Source organism: Anomaloglossus baeobatrachus, chromosome 6, assembly GCF_048569485.1.
Source record: "Anomaloglossus baeobatrachus isolate aAnoBae1 chromosome 6, aAnoBae1.hap1, whole genome shotgun sequence".
Classification (NCBI taxonomy): domain Eukaryota; kingdom Metazoa; phylum Chordata; class Amphibia; order Anura; family Aromobatidae; genus Anomaloglossus; species Anomaloglossus baeobatrachus.
In genome coordinates, this window is record NC_134358.1 from 373,464,267 (window position 1) to 373,487,358 (window position 23,092).

The following is a 23,092-nucleotide window of genomic DNA, read 5'->3' on the forward strand; positions in this document are numbered from 1 at the left end:
TACCGGAAGGAGCCCTCCCGGACCCGGTCCGGTCCATCATCCCTCAGGCACAGTATTCGAGCCGTTCAAGGGTGGCTACTCCTCACGCAGGAGTAGTTTTTTCCCTCCTGGCACAGAGTCCCGCGTGCCTTTTGCCTCCTGCGCCCGTTTCTTCCCTTCGGTTTTTTGGCTACTTCACAGCCTGTGGTGGTGATAGCGACGGTGCACATACCAGATTTCATCCCGGACTCTCCAACGGAGCGCACTGAGGAACGGAGACAGGAAGGTTCCGTCTTCGCGGGTGACCCGCCAATCCCCTCCTAGCGGACCAGTCTTCGCAACCATCCCTGGGAAGCTCCCTGTCCTCCTCTGGAGCTTATTATCAACCGTCACCAGCCCCCCGTGCTAGGGTTTGCTATCCCACCATTCCTCGGCGGGGTCCCGAGGGACACTCCTAGAGAGTCGTCTCTCCTTCAACATTCCGGACTTCAGAGGCAGCTGGCTAGCACAGTTACAGTTTCTTCTCTAGGTCGCGGTGACCCAGCCAGGTTCCAGCCGGACCATGCCGCAGCGGTGGTTACATCATCCACCAGGAAGTTGCAGAGAGTGTCATGGCAAGGGAAGAGGCCTAGAAGATCTTGCTCTGGGACGGGTCCCTTCGCTCGCTAATCTCGGCAGCACATCCCTAGCGTGGACGTTTAGACGGCCGATGTCCACGGTAGGATGGACCTCGCGTAGGTAAAGGGCTCCAACGCGGAAATCACCAGCCAGATCTCTGGCGAAGGAAGACCTCCGGTCGTGGACCATTTTTGGCCTTCCGATCCAGATCTGTCAAGGGTGCTTAGAGTATGCACCTGCTCTGGACTAGATGTCGACGCCCTAGTCCGGTCGTGTAGCCTGTTCAGGCTCTCGTGTATCTGCCCGCGGCTTCCTATGATCTCGAGGGTTCTCAAGATGGACCAAGGCAAGCGATAGATCGGGAGTGACCCAGGCGAGCATAGTTTCACATCATTTACTCATCTCCTCGCAAATTCCCCGTGGCCCCTTCCAGACCGCAAAATTCTTCAGTGTCGGGGCCCCTCTATTCTACCAGGGCTCAGAAGTCCCAAGTTACATGGCCTCATCAGTGGATCCCGGATGCTGGCTCGTCAGGACTGTGGGCAAGATGATGGCAGGCATTGAAGAGGGCCGGGAATCAAGTTTCCTCGAAGATTTATTTCAGCGTTCACTAGAGATGTGGGACCTGAATCCAGTGATGGGTTCGATCAAGGTTCCCCTTTTTTCTCTGCTCCCACCTGTTTTTTGATAGGTGGGCTCCTCGTGGCCATCGGGTTGTTACAGACGACATCAGGGCGGACAGCCCTCTTGTCGTTTTTTCCCCACTTTTCCGGCTCCACCAGCAGGACAAGGGGGGGCTACATCCAGAACCTTTCGTTTCTGTCCAAGACACCTCGCTGTTTCCTTCCAGCAGAGGACTTTGGTTTTCGTTTTTTTCGGTTCTAGGCTCCTCTCTCGGCCTAAAAGGGGCATAGTTCGTTCCAGGGCTGGTGCGAGCCCTCAGTTTTTCGTGCCTGCCGGACACCATTTTTCGGTCTCACCGACCGTCAATCCATCCTTCCACCCTTGCCCAAGAAGCGTGTGCTGGCGCCAGGGGCCAGAATTTCACATGGATCCTTTCCTCCATATGTGCAGACTATCGCATGAAGGACGGACTTCCGCCGCGGTCTACCGGGCAAGGGGCACCCTCGAACGATTGAACTCCAGTCGTCGTTTGACCAGGGCCGCTCTAGCTGGCATACCTTGACTTTTTTCTACCAAGTTCACACCCGAGCTTCGGCAGAGGCCAGTCTTGGCGTAGGGTTTGCGGGTGGCATTGGCACACCTGTAACAACATTAGGCGCTTGTAGGTCTGGGTCAAGCCCAGCAAGGGGGAAGTGGCTTCCTTCCTATCTCCGGTGATGGTTTTTCTTCCCACCCAGGGACTGCTTTTGGACGTCCCATGGTCCTGTGTCCCCCAATGAAACGATAGAGAAAGAAGGATTTTTGTGTACTCACCGTAAAATCTCTTTCTCTGAGTCTTCATTGGGGGACACAGCACCCACCCTGCTTGTGTTTTTTGTTATATAGGACATGCCTGTTGCCCCAGTGCCTGTATTCCCAGGTCACTGGTCACACGAAGGATCGTCATAGTTTCTTACCTTGTTTTATTCAGGATTGTTTGGTTCTCCTCCTACTGCTTGTGCACTAAACTGATTGAGCCCGCCTCCGGCTCAGGGGTTATACTGCTGGGGAGGAGCTAACTTTTTCTGTTTACTTAGTGTCAGCCTCCTAGTGACAGCAGCATAACCCATGGTCCTGTGTCCCCCAATGAAGACTCAGAGAAAGAGATTTTACGGTGAGTACACAAAAATCCTTCTTTTTGTCCAAAACAAGTTACAAATGACGTTTCGGCCTGAGCCTTCGTCAGATTGGACTTATCTGCATGTAATCATGAAAAATGACAATAATCAGTATCACATAAGAGTGAGAGAACAATAACATAAACTCGAACAATGTAGAGGTACAATTGGGATGCAGCAAAAAAATTGCAACACAGCAAGAAATGAAACACATGATACAAATGTCATAATACAGTACAAGGACAATATAGTAATGACAAATATGGGGTCAGAGTAGGCTTAGACAGCTTTGGTACGAAAGAGATGTCAATCATAAAGTAACATGTGCAGTAGGTGTAGAGCTACAGTATGCATGGCAGAGCTAATGGGTAGACCGACCATAGAAAAAGAACGGAGAAAAAGTGGAGAAAAAGTGGAGAAAAAGTGTAGAAAAAGTGGAGAAAAAGTGGAGAAAAAAATGGAGAAAAAGTGGAGAAAAAGTGGAGAAAAGGTGGAGAAAAGGTGGAGAAAAGGTGGAGAAAAAGTGGAGAAAAAGTGGAGAAAAAGTGGAGAAAAAGTGGAGAAAAAAATGCTCCACTTTTTCTCCATTTATTCTCCACTTTTTCTCCACTGTTTCTCCACTTTTTCTCCATTTTTTTCTCCATTTTTTTCTCCATTTTTTTCTCCATCTTTTTCTCCACTTTTTCTCCATTTATTCTCCACTTTTTCTCCACTGTTTCTCCATTTTTTTTCTCCACTGTTTCTCCACTGTTTCTCCACTGTTTCTCCACTTTTTCTCCACTTTTTCTCAAGTGGAGAAAAAAGTGGAGAAAAAAGTGGAGCACCCTTTGGTGCCTTTCATGTGGCACTAAGGGGTGCTTAGCTTTGTATTTAGCCAAAAAAATGAAAAAAAAAATGACGTAGGGTTCCCCCTAGTTTTGTAGCCAGCTAGGGTAAAGCAGACGGCTGCAGCCTGCAGACCACAGCTGGCAACCTCACCTTGTCTGGTAATCCAAAACTGAGGGCACCCCACGCTGTTATTTTAAATTAAATAAATAATTAAAAAAAAAACACGTAGGGGTCCCCCAAAATTGGATTACCAGCCAAGGTAAAGCAGACAGCTGGGGCCTGATATTCTCAGACTAGGGAGGTCCATGGTTATTGGACTCTCCCCAGCCTAAAAATAGCAGGCTGCAGCCGCCCCAGAAGTGGCGCATCCATTAGATGCGCCAATCCTGGTGCTTCGCCCCAGCTCATCCCGCGCCCTGGTGCGGTGGCAAACGGGGTAATATATGGGGTTAATACCAGATGTGTAATGTCACCTGGCATCAAGCCCTGGGGTTGGTGAGGTCAGGCGTCTATCAGATACCCGACATCACCAACCCAGTCAGTAATAAAAAAAAATAGACGACAAACACATTTTTATTTGAAAAAACACTCCCCAAAACATTCCCTCTTTAACCAATTTATTAGAATGAAAAACAAATCCAGGTCTGGTGTAATCCAAGGGGTTGCCATGACGATCCACACTGTCCCAGTCAATGAAGAGCAGGATGTTCCCCATTGACTGGGAGAGCAATGCAGTGACCTGAGCTAACATCAATGGGTCAGCCCAGGTCACTGCAGGGGATGACAAGTGCTGCTGTCAGCGAGGTACATTACCTGCGCTGATCTCCAGCACTGCCGACAGCCCCTGTCACTGAGGTCAATGACCGGCGCCTTCACATCAAGTATCGCGAGAGGTCCGTGACGTCTCGGGTCGGAAGCGAGAGGTGATGTGACAAGCGGCGGCCATAGAGGACAGTGACAGCGCTGAGGTCGGGATGGCGGGACTTCATCACCGCAGGTAAGCCGAGCGGGGGGCGGGGGGCGGGGTTATGTGTGTGTGTGTGTGTATGTATGTGTACGTGTGTGTGTGTATATGTGTACATGCTGCGGGCAGGAGGGGGCGGAGTGAGCTGAGCGGGAAGTGTGGGCTTCCTGCACGTAACTAAGATAAACATCGGGTTACTAACCAAAGCGCTTTGCTTGGATACCCGATGTTTATCTTGGTTACCAGCTTGTGGCAGGCTGCCAGCGATGGCTCCTGCACACTGTAGCTGTAAAAAGCCCTGCTTTTTGCTGCTAGAACCGTTCTCGAACGTATCTAGAACTATCGAGCTTTTGCAAAAAGCTCGAGTTCTAGTTCGATCTCGAACAGCCCCAAAAATCACTCGAGCTTAGAACTGGAGAACCTCGAACCACGAACCGCGCTCAACTCTACTGAGGACTCTCAGTTCTTTTAAACAATTTTTTTTTATCTCTGCTGGCTAACATGGTACAAAGATATATTTTACAAGTGCCAACATCTAGTGAGAATTTCATGACAATAGTAGCTTTAGAAATATATTTACTTAGAAATTGATGATGTGTTCAATATTTATTTCACTCACTGTATATCTAATTTAATGACACCTTGATTCCGTATATTGTATTACATATAAAGAGTAGACTGACCACTTAATTATAGTTTACCTCTGTCATTGTTTGCTTAAATGAAAAGTCAGAGCTGGAGTTAAGATAATTCATGTCTCCTTCTTCTTCTGTGTAACACTGAGACTTTGCTGGAAGGGAGTGATGGAGGCTGTTTGATATAGCATTAAGTCGAAACATAAGCTCATCTATGAGGTCTTCAAATTCATCAAAATAGTAATTCTGTAGCAGAAAAAGAAATTAATCTAGACGCAACATCATTCTGATTATTATTGCATAATAACTGTTGAAACTAATTGAATTATAGAAAAAAAGAAAGATTTGGTATTGCAAATTATTTACTAGATAATGATAAATGGTAAATTTGTTATATATTTTAGTGTAAATGTTATTTCTTGCATTTCTTTACCCTAAGGCAAAAATCACTGAATTTATACAATGTCAAAGCCAAGCACTAAGAGCAAGCTGCAGTAGTTGTATGGCCTGGGTGATGGCGCAGGCTGAGAAGCTGAGGTGTCAGCTGTGTATTACTCTGCTGCAAAGGCCACAGCCAGTGCTGGCATCAATTGTGGCTGCTTAACCTCCCCAAACACAGTGCTATTAAGTAACAAGGAAAAAACGGTTTTAGAAATAGTAGAAAATAAAAATTTCATGACAAAAATTCCCTTTTGCCATTACAAAGTAGTTGATCAGTGAACACTAAAAAATAAAAACTTTATATATATTCACTACATAGTACTGAATGTGTTCTTCTGTCCGAGGCGGGAGATAGAACTGTTTAATTGGCAAAGCTGGGATCAAACCATTTGATTGGCCAAAGGGCCTATTTTTTTATTTATTTTTTGTAAAAAAAAAAAAGGTGAGCAACTGCAGAAGTAAGTGGGGCCTTATTTATGAGACTTGCCTCCCACTAAGACCGTTTTGGTTGCCTATAGCAACTGCAGAAGTAACTGGGGCCTAATTTATGAGACTTGCCTCCCAGTAAAATCATTCTGGCTGGCTATAACAAGCAGAGTGCAGTTTTCAACATTGAAGCTGTGGAGGTAAAGTGGAAGCTGAGCACTGATATGGACAACCAGACCCTTATCAAGCATAACCAATAATATAATACTGTCTGAAAAAAGGATGGCCAGCATGTGCGCAGAGCTAAGTTCATGTTGTAGTTGAAATTTTCAATAAACTGATGCCACAGTCAGCGCGTGCACATTTCACAAACTCCAATGCCATTTTATTGAAGACACTGTGTCTTTGAATATGACCAGTCACCAGTTGGAGATTGCGGTATAGACACGCGCTGACTCCGGCACCGTTTGATTGAATGATTGAACTACAATGTGAACATAGCACTGTGCCATAGGGATAATAGTGTTGGCCACAGGACAATATTTGAATAAAAGGGAGGAAAGCAGCCAGAGGGGGAATAGATAAAAAAGACCCCACAAAGTCACGCACCAAAGAAAATCCCAAAAGGTAAAAGATAGGGGAGTGTCCCAAAATATCCTTCCACAAATCCAGGTATATTGTTGTATGAAAAATGTCAGGTAAACATACTTTAACCCCTTCACTACCCAGCCTGTTTTCACCGTAATGCCCAGGCCAAATTTTACAATTCTGACCCGTGTTAATTTATGACGTAATAACTCTGGAACGTTTAAAAGGATCCCGGTGATTCTGAGATTGTTTTTTGTGACATATTGCGCTTCATGATAGTGGTAAATTCAAGACATTATTTTTTGTAAAAATATCACAAATTTGGTGAAAATTTTGAAAATATCGCAATTCTTAAACTTAATTATTATGCCCTTAAACCAGAGAGTTATGTCACACACATTAGGTAATAAAGAACATTTACCACATGTCTCCGTTACATCAGCACCATTTTTAAAACAATTGGTTTTGTTAGCAAATAAGAAGGATTCAAATTTTAACAGCAAATTCTCAGTTTTTCAACATAGTTTTTTAGGGACCACATCACATTTGAAGTGACTTTGAGGAGCCCATATGATAGAAAATACGCCAAAGTGGCACCATTTTAAAAACTGCACCCCTTAAACTGCACAAACAAACATGCACCTTTAGGTACTTCACAGGAATTAAAGGGAACCTGTCAGGTGCAATATGCACCCAGACCCACGAGCAGTTCTGGGTGCATATTAGTGATTCCTGCCTAACTGTCCCTGTATACACTGGCATAAAGAGATCTTTAGAAAAAGTATTTCTTATGATCGTTTCTTATATGCTAATGAGCGTGGGGACTAGTCCCAGTTTATTCCCTTAGGTAGTCGGCCCCATTAGAATGGTAGCACGCCACTGTGGGAGTAATAACATGCTAATGAATGGGCAGCGATGCCGCACATACCTCAGTGTTCATTGCGGCCGGCGGAGAATGGATGCGCTCTGCGCATGATCCGGAGTCCTCAGCACTTCCGTCATGCGCACTGTACCTCACTGAAGATGGGAAGCTTACACCTGGAAGTCCAGGATACTCCGGATCATGCGCAGAGCGCATCCATCCTCCGCCAGCCACCATGAAGATTGATACATGTGTGCGCCGCTGCGCATTCAGTAGCATGTTAGTATGCTCACAGTGTTCTTGTGGTAAAAATGTAATTCGTTTTTCTTCACCACACTTTGGTATAAAATTCAGTGACATCTGTGGTGTCAATATAACCACAGTATACCCTAGATAAATTCATTGAGAGGTGTAGTTTGTAAAATGAGGTCACTTTTGTGGGTTTCTGCTGTTCTGGCACCTCAGGGGCTCTGCCAATGAAACATAGCACCCATAAACCATAACAGCAAAATCTGCACTATAATGTCACTTCCAGTCTGAGCTTTGCACTCTGCGTAACAAATGGTATCATTCATTTTCTCCCATTACCCCTTTGAAAATTAAACATTTACAGCCAAAACAACATTATAGTAGAAAGGAATGATAATTTTAATTTTCTCAGCCCAATGTTATACAATTCTATGACTCGTGTGAGGGTTAAAAATGTTCACTAATCCCCTATATGAATTCATTGAGAAGTGCTGTTTCAAAAATGGGGACAAATGTGGCGGTTTCTGCTGTTTTGGCATGTCAGAGGCTTTTTAAATGTGACATAGTGTACGTACTCTATTCCAGCCAAAATGACGCTCCTTCCTTTCTGAGCCCTTCCGTGTGCTCTAACAGTAGTCTTCCACCACATTTGGGGGATTGGAGAAATTTGACAACAACCTTTATGGTGCATTTTCTCCTGTTACCTTTGTGAAAATGCATAATTTGGAGGCTACCATAACATTTTTGTGGGAAAAATATGATTTTTTATTTTCATGGCTAAACATTATAAAATTCTGTGAAGCCCCTGGAGGTCAAAGTGCACACCACACATCTAGCTATGTTCCTTGATCGGTCTTGTTCCCAAAATGGGATCACTTGTGAGGGATTTCCACTATTTAGGCACATCACTTGATTCCAGACAATTTTGCATTCCAAAACTCAAACAGCGCTCCTTCCCTTATGAGCCCTGACATGCGCCGAAACAGTAGTTTTCCCACCACATATGGAGTACAGGGATACTCAGTAGAATATGCACAATAAATTATATTATACTTGTTTACTATTACATTTGTGAAAATGGTAAATTTGGGACTAAAACAACAATTTTGTGGGAAAAATATGATTATTTTTTATTTTCAAGGTGCAATGTAAAACATTTTGTGAAGGGGGGGTTCAAAGTACTCAATACACATCTAAATAGGTTTAGTGAGGGGTCTAGTTTCCACTGTTTAGGCACATCACCACGTCTGTAAATGCAACATGGTGTCCGCTATCGATTTCAACCAATTTTGCTTTCTTAGGGTACCTTCACACTTTAGCGATGCAGCAGCGATCCGACTAGCGATCTGACCTGGTCAGGATCGCTGCTGCATCGCTACATGGTCGCTGGTGAGCTGTCAAACAGGCAGATCACACCAGCGACCAGTGACCAGCCCCCAGCCAGCAGCGACGTGCAAGCGACGCTGCGCTTGCACGGAGACTGCGTCTGGAAGCTGCGGACACTGGTAACTAAGGTAAACATCGGGTATGGTTACCCGATGTTTACCTTAGTTACCAGCTCACATCGCTTAACTTAGCATGTGCAGGGAGCAGGAGCCGGCACTGGCAGCGTGAGAGCTGCGGAGGCTGGTAACGAAGGTAAATATCGGGTAACCACCTTGGTTACCCGATGTTTACCTTGGTTACAGCTTACCGCAGGCTGTCAGACGCCGGCTCCTGCTCCCTTCACATTCAGGATTGTTGCTCTCTCGCTGTCACACACAGCGATGTGTGCTTATCAGCGGGAGAGCAACAATAAAAAAATGAACCAGCACTGTGTGTAACGAGCAGCAATCTCACAGCAGGGGCCAGATCGCTGCTCAGTGTCACACACAGCGAGATCGCTAATGAGGTCACAAAAAATGTGACTCAGCAGCGATCTCAGTAGCGATCTCGCTGTGTGTGAAGTACCCCTTAGGGCGTTGTCACACGGTACGATCTATCATGCGATCGCACGAGCAATTAGTTGCCCGTGGCGCACAAAGTCGTTAACCCCCTGTCACACGCACTTACCTCCCGGTCGACATCACTGTGGGCGGCGAACATCCTCTTCCTGAAAGGGGAGGGACGTTCGGCATCACAGCAACGTCACACAGCGGTCGGCCAGTAGAAGAGGAGGGGCGGAGATGAACGGGATGTAACATCCCGCCCACCTCCTTCCTTCCGCATTGCCGGCGGGACGCAAGTAAGCTGTGTTCAACATTCCCGTGGTGTCCCACGGAGCGATGTGTGCTGCCTCGGGAACGATGAACAACCGGAGCACAGAAGGAAGACCGACATTTTGAAAATGAACGACATGTCAACGAGCAACGATAAGGTGAGTATTTTTGCTCATTCACAGTCGTTCATAGCTGTCACACGCTGCAATATGTCTAACAATGCCGGATGTGCATTGTGACGGGGTGTACATCAGAGCAAAGAGAGACAACAGGCCGAGGATGATCCAACAGGTTTACTAACAGGAATACAGGAACAGCACACGATTAGTCCACATAAAACAGATTCGGGGGCCCTTCCCGACAATCCTCGGACCGGATAACAAAGCAATCGTCCTTACAGTAGTCCAAAGAGTTCCACACAATCCCACGGGCCGCCACACAGGCCTAGCTCCATCTGTGTCCACAGCCACCCAGGCTGTACATCAGAGCAAAGAGAGACAACAGGCCGAGGATGATCCAACAGGTTTACTAACAGGAATACAGGAACAGCACATGATTAGTCCACATAAAACAGATTCGGGGGCCCTTCCCGACAATCCTCGGACCGGATAACAAAGCAATCGTCCTTACAGTAGTCCAAAGAGTTCCACACAATCCCACGGGCCGCCACACAGGCCTAGCTCCGTCCGTGTCCACAGCCACCCAGGCTGGGGCTCCTGCTCTCTTCAAGTTTCAGCTCACTCTGAAGTTACAAAAAGGGAAATGCATTGTCTGTGCTGCTTGACCAGCCCACCATGTTTGTTCAGGGGGTAGGGGTCACACATCCTATCATCAATGGTTTGGTCCATCACAGGGCTCCAATATGTCTGCCAGCCACAGTAGATGAAGGGATCCCCTGCTGTAAAGAACAATGACTATTCCTTCACTGGCCAATGCAATTACAGATTAGATACACAACTCTGGAAAGAAGAGGACAGGCTATTTACATAATCACATTAGATGCCAAGACTACAATTGTATGAGAGAGACACATTGAGACCAGTAGCTCCCCCAAGAAAATACATGAATTACAACTAATACAACCAGGGAAATATACATATCATGACATAGTATCACAGCATATACAGTGAGAGGGTAAATTACATCTTCACAATCCCTCCCCCTCCCAACTTGTGTACGTACTAGGGACCTCTACAGGTCACTGGTTAAGTACACACAGGCAGAGCGTTACTTACATGTGGCTTCATGCAGCCACGAATTGGCATTGTAGCTCTCCCACATCATTGCCCAGGAGAACAGCTGCAGGCAGACCACCCATCACCCCAACCACACATCGCCTGACCCCAAAACCAAAGTTCAGATCCACAGTGGCTGTGGGAATAGTCCTCCATTGTCCACCAGCCAGTTCAATAACAATCCCAGGTCCTCTATGGATTGCCTCAGGCTGAACCACTCGGGGATCAGCCAGTGTGAGGAAAGCACCCGAGTCACAAAATCCAACAAGTCTCTGTCCATCCAGCACAACCTCCTGCAAGTGCTTACCTCGATGAGCAGAAGTCGTCATAACTGCGGGTCGCACCCCGTAAACTCCTGGTGGTGCAACATGGGGGGCTGAGTCACTAGGCCAGTCCTCACATAACGGTGCCACATCTTCCTCCATAGCACTGGGCTGTAAATAATTAACAATCCGATTGGGTGCAGGATCAGTCCTCATTTGAACAGCTGGGCAGGAGACTTGCCGATGCCCTGGCTGTCCACATTGATAGCATCTGAGCTGGGTCTCCCTCCATCCAAGGCGTCCTCTTGGGTAAGGAGTAGGGGAACTTGGAGGCCGGCTCCCACCTGAAGGTGCTGTAGGGGTTTGAGGATGATTCCTCCATGGCCTGGCTGGGCATGAGGCCTGCAAATGCCCGGGATGCCTACAAACATAACACCTGCGCTCTGTTACTTCCTCTCCCCGGCGTATTCCAGAAAGTGCAGTAGAAGCAACTGGAGGCACATTAACACGGGTATCAACATGTGGTGGCTTAGAGGAACGGGGAACAATGGGGACAGAATAACTGGGGGCATCCGGTGTTGTGGAGCTGTTAGGCGTCTCTCCATCCTCCAACAGAACCCTCCACTGAGGCTTGATGGTGAGAGCCTCATCAGCGAGAGCAGCAGCTTCCTCCACTGTCGCTGGTTTTCTCTCACGCACCCATTCCCGGATCTCAGTGGGGCACTGGGCAAAGAATTGTTCTTTTAGGATGACCTGCAGGAAGGTCTCCCAAGATAAGGCCTCCTCTGCCTCCAGCCAGCGATTACATATTTGTTTGAGTCTATGAGCATATATCTTAAAAGACACTTCCCCATCACAGGCTAAAGCACGGAACTGAGTCCTGTAAGTGTCTGGGGTCACAGCATAATGTTCTAGAATAGTCTGTTTAATATCCGCATACTCACAGTTCCACCGAGGGTCCATAGCTCTATAGGCTTCAGCAGCTCCCCCCTCTAGGAGCCCAACCAGATGCCGGACACGCTCCCTGTCCGGGACTTCCATTAATCGACACTGATGCTCAAAGTCCTGGAAGAAGCCCTCAATGTCGCCTGCAGCCTCATTAAACGGCTTAAAGTCTTTGCGGGACACCCTGGGAAGTTCCCTCATGATGGGTGCTGGGGTTACAGTCTGTCTGGAACCTCTCGCGGCTTCCACAGCGAGCTCCTTATCCAGCAGTGCCATCTCCTCCATCCTGCGCTCCTTCTCTTTAGCTCCACGCATGGCCTCCCTCTTATCTTCTATGGTGGCCTCATCTCCAAGCAGTGCCATCTCCTCCTTGTACCACACAACCCATTGACTTTTTTGGGTATTCACCTCCGGCTGCCGTCTTTCTTCCGTTTGCTGTGAGGATCCTTCCTCCACGTCATTTTGCGAACAGACTCCTTCTAGCGCCTCAATCAGCTGCTCCTTGGAGAGTCCTTTGAAACGAACTCCTACTTCACGGGCCTTTGATTGCAGGCTCCCCAAAGTCCAGGTCTTGTACTCTGCAGTGCTGGTTCCTGATGTTGAGCCATTGTCCTCCATTCCTTCTGCTCTGAGCCCACTGCTGCCACCAGTTTGTGACGGGGTGTACATCAGAGCAAAGAGAAACAACAGGCCGAGGATGATCCAACAGGTTTACTAACAGGAATACAGGAACAGCACACGATTAGTCCACATAAAACAGATTCGGGGGCCCTTCCCGACAATCCTCGGACCGGATAACAAAGCAATCGTCCTTACAGTAGTCCAAAGAGTTCCACACAATCCCACGGGCCGCCACACAGGCCTAGCTCCGTCCGTGTCCACAGCCACCCAGGTTGTACATCAGAGCAAAGAGAGACAACAGGCCGAGGATGATCCAACAGGTTTACTAACAGGAATACAGGAACAGCACACGATTAGTCCACATAAAACAGATTCGGGGGCCCTTCCCGACAATCCTCGGACCGGATAACAAAGCAATCGTCCTTACAGTAGTCCAAAGAGTTCCACACAATCCCACGGGCCGCCACACAGGCCTAGCTCCGTCCGTGTCCACAGCCACCCAGGCTGGGGCTCCTGCTCTCTTCAAGTTTCAGCTCACTCTGAAGTTACAAAAAGGGAAATGCATTGTCTGTGCTGCTTGACCAGCCCACCATGTTTGTTCAGGGGGTAGGGGTCACACATCCTATCATCAATGGTTTGGTCCATCACAGGGCTCCAATATGTCTGCCAGCCACAGTAGATGAAGGGATCCCCTGCTGTAAAGAACAATGACTATTCCTTCACTGGCCAATGCAATTACAGATTAGATACACAACTCTGGAAAGAAGAGGACAGGCTATTTACATAATCACATTAGATGCCAAGACTACAATTGTATGAGAGAGACACATTGAAACCAGTAGCTCCCCCAAGAAAATACATGAATTACAACTAATACAACCAGGGAAATATACATATCATGACATAGTATCATAGCATATACAGTGAGAGGGTAAATTACATCTTCACAGCATCACAAAATCCGTGACCCCAACGACATATCGCTCGATATATCGTAGTGTGTGACACCGCCCTTAAAGTCAAATGGCACTCCTTTCCTACCGAGCTCCGCCGTGCACCCAAACAGTGGTTTTCCATAACATATGGGATATTGGCGTACTCAGGAGAAATTGTACAACACAATGTATAGTATATTTTCTCATGTTATTCTGTTCTCCTGTTTCCTGTTGTGAAAATGTTAAATTTGGAGGCTAAAACGACAATGTTGTGGGAAAAATATGATTTTTTTTATTTTCACAGCTGAACGTTTTAAAATTCTGTGAAGCACCTGGGGGTTCAAAGTGCTCACCACACATCTAGATAAATTCCTTGAGGAGTTTAGTTTCCAAAATGGGGTAACTTATGGTGGGATTTCTACTGTTTATGCACATAATGGCCTCTGCAAGTGTGACATTGGCGTCCATTATCGATTCTAGACCATTTTGCATTCCAAAAGTCAAATGGCACTCCTTTCCTTCCAAGTTCTGTCATGCATCTGAACAGTATTTTTCCACCAAATATGGAGTATCCCTGTACTCAGGAGTAGAGATGAGCCACCCCCCTAACGTTCGAGTTCGGTTCGATTCAGTTCGCCGAACGCAGGCTCCGTTCGACGATTGTTCGATGAACCATTCGACAAACCACTCAAACCCCATTGAAAACAATGAGAGGCAAACACAAACACATAAAAACACATTATACATGTACACATACAGTTAATAAACATTGCCATAACACTTACAGGTCCCCGCGATGCGTCCTGCACTCTGTCTCCCGCCGCTTTTCCTTCCGATAATCGCTGCGTCCTCCCGGTAACAAGCACTGATGATAGGACCTTCCGTGACGTCAAAATAGCCATGTGACCAGTCACGTGTCTATTATCTCATTGGCTACAGACTGGTCACATGGCTAAACGTCATTGCTAGGTCCTGTCAGTGCATCTCTCCGGTACGTGGTGCTCATTTGTGCATCGCTGTGTACCGGAGAAATGCTCTGGCACATGGTTGACTCTCCGTTCCTGCATGTGGGCGCTCTTTACAGAGTCAGCCCACATGCAGGGACTAGCTGTCACAGCTGGTAAATAGTGGTACCGGGAATCACTTGATCGGAGCACCATTGCTATGGTAACCCGCCTGTCAGCGGTGACGTCACCGCTTACAGCACACAGTTTCTGCTCACTCACTGAGTGAATAGACTGCATGGGAGCAGCAGCGTTCTTCCTCCCATGCTGTGCTGTCTGATGTAGCAGAGCTGCATGGGTTGAAGGAGAAAGAAGTCAGAAGACCATGGATCGTGGAGGGGTGAGAGGGAGTAATAAACATGGAGTCTCTAATTGTGTCTGTGTATTTATTTCTATTAAAGTATTTTTTCTCTGTGTGGTGTCTTTTTTTTTTTTAACCCTTTATTGGAGATCCTTAATGGCCGGGTCAAACTTGCCTGACATTAAGAATCTCTGGCTTAATACTAGCTAGTAAAACAAAGCTAGTATTAACTCATTATTACCCAGCAAGCCACCTGGCAAACAAAGCTCCAGGGCTGTTGGAAGAGTTGGATACAGCGCCAGATGATGGCGCTTCTATGAAAGCGCCATTTTCTGGGGCGGCTGCGGACTGCAATTCGCAGCAGAGGGGCCCAGAAAGCTCGGGCTAACCTGTGCTGCTGATACCAATCCCCAGCTGCCTAGTTGTACCTGGCTGGACACAAAAATGGGGCGAAGCCCACGTCATTTTTTTTTTTAATTATTTCATGAAATTCATGAAATAATTAAAAAAAGGGCTTCCCTATATTTTTAATTCCCAGCCGGGTATAAATAGGCAGCTGGGGGTTGCAGGCAGCCGTACCTGCCTGCTGTACCTGGCTAGCATACAAAAATATGGCGAAGCTCACGTAATTTTTTTTTGAATTTTTGGCAAAAAAAATAAAAAATGCTTCCGTGGATTTTCCATTGCCAGTGAAGGGAACACCAAGCAGGGGGGGTTAGCCAGTAGCTACTTGGATTACCCTTAGCTAGCAATACAAAAAATGCAGTGGGAGCCCATATATTTTGTTTTTTAATTATTTATCTAAATAAGTAAAAAAAAAAATGGGCTTCCCTATATTTTGATTGCCTGACATCACAGTACTGTAAAAATAAATCATTAAAAAAATGACGTAGCGCTCCCCGGTATTTTTGATTCTCAGCGCAGATAAAGAAGACAGCTAAGGGTTGTCACCCCCATCTGCCTGGCGTTACCTTGGCTGGCAATCAAAATACAGGGAAGCCCATTCATTTTTTTTATTTAAAAAAAATAGTTTAAAAAAAAAAATGACGTGGAGTCCCCTCATTTTCAATAGCCAGCTAGGGTAAAACAGACGGCTGTAGCCTGAAAACCGCAGCTGGCAGTTTTACCGTGGTTGGTGATCCAATGTGGAGGTCACCTCAGGCTCTTTTTTTTTATAATGATTTTATAAATAATAATAATTACAAAGAAAAAGTAGGGTCCCCCCCAAATTGGAACACCAGCCAAGGTAAAGCACACAGCTGTGGTCTGGTATTCTCAGGGTGGGAGGGTCCATAGTTATTGGCCCTTCACAGCCTAAAAATAGCAGGCCGCAGGCGCCCCAGAAGTGGCGTATCCACTAGATGCGCCAATCCTGGCGCTTCACTCCAGCTCATCCCGTGCCCTAGTGCAGTGGCAAACGGGGTAATAAATGGGGTTGATACTAGCTGTAAGGTCACCTGACATCAAGCCCAGCAGTTTGTGATGTCATGGCGTTTATCAGATCCCCGACATCACAAACTGTCAGTACCATTTTCTAGGAGCGAAGACCATCCATGTGAGGAGTGTGGGTGCAATGAATCTGCACCCACTCTCCCCGGGTCCACAGCAGCAGAGCCCATGTCGTAACTGTTGCCACCAAAGCTGCAATGCCCAGCTTATGAGGTAAGGGCATGAATAATCAGGAGAACTATTCTACATTTCCAAATATTGGTATTTGCTGATATTATTGCTATTCCACCTACTATATATTGGGGATAGGATCTTGGAGATGGAATACCCCTTTAAGTCCAGTTATCCAGCTGAATGAATACTAAACAGAGCTCGCCATTTAGACATGTTTTCTTGTGGCGTATAACGGACTCTCATGTTTGGTAGTCGTTTAGCAGGGCAACTATAAAATCAAATACCTCCATTTGGAAATGTAGTATAGCTCTCCTGATCAACTATGTTCCTTAACTCATGAGCAGGGCATTGCAGTAGCTTACAGATGCATGGTTACCGCCACTCACTGTGTCTGAACACAGGAAGCTGAGCTGACAGCTGCTCTGTGCATGCAGCAGCGTCTATTGTGATGGAGGGGGCCGCGGGGGATCAACGTTGCACAGGTACCATGGGACACCGGGGAACACCGGTGGGGTTATAGGGGGTTACCTGGCAGGGCCTGGGGAGGAATTTTCTGTCGCATGTGTCATGCACATGCGACAGAAATCAGAAGAGTAGGGTGAATGCGGCCGGCGCGCTGCTGTGCGCGCGGCCATCTTGGATTTCCGGGAGAGGGGTTGGTGGGGCACTTTGGCGACACCGGGGGACCGGAGGGGACCGAGGAGGAGATTTATCTCCCATCTGACATGCTTGTTCATGCCAGATGGGAGATAAATAATTTTTTACCGGCACTGTCATTTACTGTAACGTGATCACCGGTATACACCGTGTACCAATGATCACGTTACAGTAAATGACAGTGCCGGTAAAAAATTATTTATCTCCCATCTGACATGCTTGTTCATGCCAGATGGGAGATAAATAATTTTTTACCGGCACTGTCATTTACTGTAACGTGATCACCGGTATACACCGTATACCAATGATCACGTTACAGTAAATGACAGTGCCGGTAAAAAATTATTTATCTCCCATCTGACATGCTTGTTCATGCCAGATGGGAGATAAATAATTTTTTGCCGGCACTGTCATTTACTGTAACGTGATCATTGGTATACGGTGTATACCGGTGATCACGTGAGCGTGGACCGGAAAAAATGGTCTGAATCATGATCTCCAGGGTCTCAGCTACCCCCTGAAACCCCGGAGATTTTCTGATGCTGCCGGGCGCTATTCACTTATTTCTGCCTGCTGTTTATAAACAGCAGATCAGAATAAAGCTACATTCTCACGACCGATCCGTTTTTGCGGTTCGCAAAAAAAGGTCAGTTTTTTTCACGGATGCATCCATGTGGCATCCGTTTCCATTCCGTATACGGTCCGTATGTCATCCGTTTGTCATCCGTGTGCCTTCCATTTTTTTGCGTACTGCAAAAAAACTGAAGGAGGGAAAATACATAAATTTACCCAGGATCCATAGCTTCAACCTACATGAGGCGGTCACATGTTCACTCCAGTGCCATTTTCTACTGCTTTTCACAGCGTAGAGCCCTCTGTTGATTTTCTTGTGCTTGTGCACTTCATATCAGTCTTTTCTGTCATTATAATGGCAGAAAGACACATAATGTCCCACTCTCCTGCATTTTGTAATTTTGCACCCTTTGGTGCCTTTTATGTGGCACTAAGGGGTGCTTAGCCTTGTATTTAACCAAAAAATAAATAAATTAAAAAAAAAAATGACGTGGAGTTCCCCCTATTTTTGATAGCCAGCTAGGGTAAAGCAGATGGCTGCAGCCTGCAGACCACAGCTGGCAGCTTCACCTTGGCTGGTAATCTAAAACTGAGGGCACCCCACGCTGTTATTTTAACTTAAATAAACAATTTAAAAAAAAAACAACACGTGGGCGTCCCCCCAAAATTGGATCACCAGCCAAGGTAAAGCGGACAGCTGGGGTCTGATATTCTCAGACTAGGGAGGTTCATGATTATTGGACTCTCCCCAGTCTAAAAATAGCAGGCCGCAGCCACCCCAGAAGTGGCGCATCCATTAGATGCGCCGATCCTGGTGCTTCGATCCAGCTCATCCCGTTGCCCTGGTGCGGTGGAAAACGGGGTAATATATGGGGTTAATACCAGATGTGTAATGTCACCTGGCATCAAGCCCTGGGGTTCATAATGTCAGGCGTCTATCAGATACCTGACATCACCAACCCAGTCAGTAATAAAAAAAAATAGACGACAAACACATATTTATTTGAAAAAACACTCCCCAAAACATTCCCTCTTTCACCAATTTATTAGAAAGAAAAACAAATCCAGGTTTGGTGTAATCCAAGGGGGTCCCATGACGATCCATACCATAGTCAATGTCCCAGTCAATGAAGAACAAAATGTTCCATACTGGCTGGGAGAGCAATGCAGTGACCTGAGCTAACATTAATAGGTCAGCCCAGGTCACTGCAGGGCATGACAAGTGCTGCTGTCAGGAGGATAGCGAGGTACATTACCTGCGGTGATCGCTGCACTCCTGATAGCAGAGCTGTCACAGAGTTCAATGACCGCCGCCTTCACAACAAAGTATCGCGGGTGCCTGTGACGTCACCGCTTGTCACAGTCTCGGGTCGGCAGCGAGAGGAGATGTGACAAGCGGCGGCCATGGAAGACAGTGACAGTGCTGACGTCGGGAGGGCAGGACTTCATCACCGCAGGTAAGGAACTTCACTAACCACCTGACGGCAGCGCTTGTCATCCCCGCGGCTGCTGTCACTGCAGTGTGGGCAGCTGCGGACACCGTACAGTGCGGGCATCTGCAGACACTGCAGTGTGGGCAGCTGCGGGCACTGTACAGTGCGGGCATATGCTGACACTGCAGTGTGGGCAGCTGCAGACACTGTACAGTGCGGGCAGCTGCGGACACTGCTGAGCGGGCATCAGCAGGGCTGGAGCTGGAGCGGGACACAGACTGCAGCGGCATTTGACGGAAGTCACGCAGAAGTGCTTCTGTGTGGCTTTCGGGGATTTTTGCACACGTAGCCAGGGTAAACATCGGGTTACTAAGCAAAGCGCTTTGCTTAGATACCCGATATTTACCCTGGTTACCAGCTTATCGCAGGCTGCCAGCGATGGCTCCCTGCACACGAAGCTGTAAAAAGCCACGCTTTTGGTGATCGAACCGTTCTCGAACGTAACTCGAACTGCCGAACTTTTAGCAAAGCGAACACCCCCCCAAAATCACTCGAACATGAAATTGGCGAACCTCGAATCTCGAACATCGCTCACCTCTACTCAGTAGACGTTTTCACAATAAATTGTGTGGTGCATTTACTCTTGTTACCCTTGTGAAAAATGCAAAATTTGGGGCTAAATTAATATTTTTGTGGAAAAAGTAAAATTGTAATTTTTTTTCCTTCTACATTGTTCATTGCGTTAGTTCCTGTGAAGCACCTGAAGGTTTAATAAACTTTTTGAATGTAGTTTTGAGCAGTGTGAGTGGTGCATTTTTTAGAATGGTGTCACTTTTTGGTATTTTCTGTCCCTTAGGCCTCTCAAAGTCACTTCAAATGCGATGTGGTCCCTAAAAAAATGGTTGTGTTAATTTTGTTGGAAATATGAGAAGTTGCTGATGAACTTTTAACCCTTCTAACTTCCAAACAAAAAAAAATTATGTTTCAAAAACGGGGCTGGTATAAAGTAGACATGTGGGAAATGTTATTTATTGACTGTTTTGTGTGCTATAACTCTGATTTAGGCCCGTTTCACACGTCAGTGAAAAACACAGACGGTTTTCACTGGCGTGTAAAACACGCACATGTCCCTGCGTGTGCCGTGAATCACGGCACACGTGGGTTTTCTAAGTGCAATCCGGGCTCCGTTCTCCGTGGCCCGTGATTGCACTTAGAAATCAACTCACTTGTGCGCGCTCCCGCTGTCCATGGTGCTGATCGCTCCCGCGGTGCAGCATCCGGCCGGCAGTGACCCCCGCAGCAGCTGCTTCCGGGTCGGCTGTGTTGCGCATAATGAATATGCGCAACAGTAATCAGCCGGCTTAGAAGCAGCAGGCTGCATGGGCTGCAGAGAGCTCGACTGAAGCCGGGTGAGTAAAAATGTTTATTATTTTAAATGCACGTTTTTTTCTGGCACGTGTTTCACAGACCACACCACTGCGTGGTCCGTGGGACATCAGTGATGCCAGAAAAAAATGGACATGTCTCCATGCGGCAATCACGCACACGCGGGTACGCCGCACGGAGACACGTGCAGTGAAAAATCACTGACGTGTGAGCAGACCCATTCATTATAATGGGTCTGCGTATGTCAGTGATTCTGGTACGTTTAAAAAAAAGCACAAACGTACCAGAATCACTGACGTGTGGAAGGGGCCTTAAAAGCATAAAAATTGAAAATTTGAGAATGGCAACATTTTCAAAAATGTGGCCAAATTTCCAATATTTTCACAAATAAATGCAAAAAACGTTATACTAAATTCACCACTATCATGAAGTACAATATGTCATGAAAAAACATTCTTGGAATTCTTAGGATCAGTTCAAGAGTTCCAGAGTTATTCCATCATAAAGTGACACAGGTTAGAATTGAAAAAATTGGCCTGGTCAGGAAGGTGAAATCTGGCTGCGTGATGAATGGGTTAAAGAGCACCATTTTGTGTGGAAGCCATTTTCAGTTACTTACACTGCCAGTTACACAAATGCTATCAGTGTTCTTTTGTCTTTGTCGACCAACTATTGAAAGCAGCAGCCGTCTTGCATGAGATACCAGTTCTGTAAATGTCACAAGATGCTTGCTGCGTTGTGCCTTCTTTGAGTATTTGGCAACAGAAGTGAGAATTCCTTTGAGCTACAAAGAAATTAAACATTAATCAAAACCATATTAGTAATTCAACTTTGAAAAATTAAAGCAAAAATCAACATATTCTAAGATTCCAATAAATTCAACATATTTACACCTATCAGGAAGGGAATATCTTTATTTATAGGCTCAGCTGCCTTGATCTGACACATTCGTATATACACTTTGTGCACAGGAAAGTGAGTATTTTGACCATATCATCATTTATGCATATTTTCCAACTCTAAACTTAAATGCTTATTGGATGAAGAATAGCAGATAATGTGAATTTAAGGGCCTGACCTAAGGACATCAGCAGCCTTTAGTAAGGTGTACAGAATTATTAGATAGCTTGTTTTCCCTAAGCAAAATGGGCCAAAAAAAGAGATTTAATGGACTTGAGATTTAACTGATTTGTAAAATTCAAACATTGTTTAAACTCTTCTAGCGATTATAGCGATGAAAAATTGATAAGATATTGGGACTAGATCCCAAAAACATCAAATGTTTTGTTGCAAATTGGCAACAGGGTCACGAAAACATGTTGAGAAAAAAAAAAGACACACATTAACTGCCAAACATTTGAGAAGAATGAAATGTTAATTGACCAGCAGCTTATTACCTTCCAGTTATATTCTACAGCTGGAACCTCCTTGAAGTGATCAAAAGTACAAAGTGATCAGTACTGAGAGACATGGCCAAGGTAAGAAGGGATGAAACCCAATCAACACTAAGGAAAACACCCTTGAAATGTCAAGACTGAGCCAAGAAATATCTGAAGACAGATTTTTCAAAGGCTTTATGGACTGATGAGATGAGAGTGACATTTGACGAACCAGATTAATGGGACCATGGCTTAATCAATGACAGGCACAGCCCTCCACTTTGGCTCAGATGATAGCAAGGTTAAGGTGGGGAACTAGTTTGGACAGGTATTATTAAAGGAACTAGTTGGACCTTTTCGGGTTGAAGTTGGACTGAATATCAACTTCAAAACCCATTATCCAGTTGTATGCTTGCCGGCGTCACAAGTGCACTGCGCATGATCTGAAGATTCCTGCACTTCCAACTATGTGCAGAGCGCATCTAAAGCCAACAAGCAAATGCCCTACTAAGAAGGCTGCGCGAATGAGAAGTGTACACGTGCGGGATTTTTCGGAGCTGAGAGTGACATCGCTCATGTAAATCCATGGTATCACGCCCACAGGAGAGTGATACTACGGAAAGAGGGCAAACTAGAAGGAGCAAACCAACACCCTGGGGACTAGTCCCTCTGCTCATTTACATAGTGAACACGTAAGTTATAAAACTCTTTATATAAATTCATTTTACACAATATTACAACACATGGATGGGTAGGAAGGGGTTTTTAGGCCACACATCACCCTGCTTGTAGGTTACAAGGCATATGGGACCTGACAGGTTCCCTTTAAAGCACCTGATTTGGGTCCCCACACACTTATATGGGGATTAGCGTCCGGCCAGATATCCAGAAATACAGTAATTCCGCGCCCAAACTGGGTTGTTTTGTTTTTTTTTTAAAAATATGGTTGGAGCCACCGATTACAGATATCTGCGGGTTCGCCCATCACTAGTTATGAATGTTATTGAAAAGATGGGTGATTATTTTGGTCATTGATATTTTTTTCTAAAGTATTTGGTTATTATTCTAATTTTAACTGATGAAAAAGAGATGGTAAAATTTAAGTTTTTCAGTTAAATTTGTACACTAACAGTTGACCAACAATTATGTGCACAGATTTTCTCTTAAG

At 46.0% G+C, this 23,092-nt stretch overlaps 1 protein-coding gene across 1 annotated transcript in view; it reads right to left on the minus strand.

Annotated features, from left to right (window-relative positions):
- The window catches only part of PKD1L1 (polycystin 1 like 1, transient receptor potential channel interacting), an 884,746-nt gene that overhangs the window by 12,840 nt on the left and 848,814 nt on the right, over positions 1-23,092 (minus strand). The window contains exons 62-63 of the mRNA XM_075316120.1: positions 21,165-21,329; positions 4,872-5,051 (exon numbers count right to left, since the gene is read on the minus strand). Of these exons, the coding sequence (XP_075172235.1) occupies positions 4,872-5,051; positions 21,165-21,329 (345 nt within the window). The remainder of the gene's footprint in view (positions 1-4,871; positions 5,052-21,164; positions 21,330-23,092) is intronic.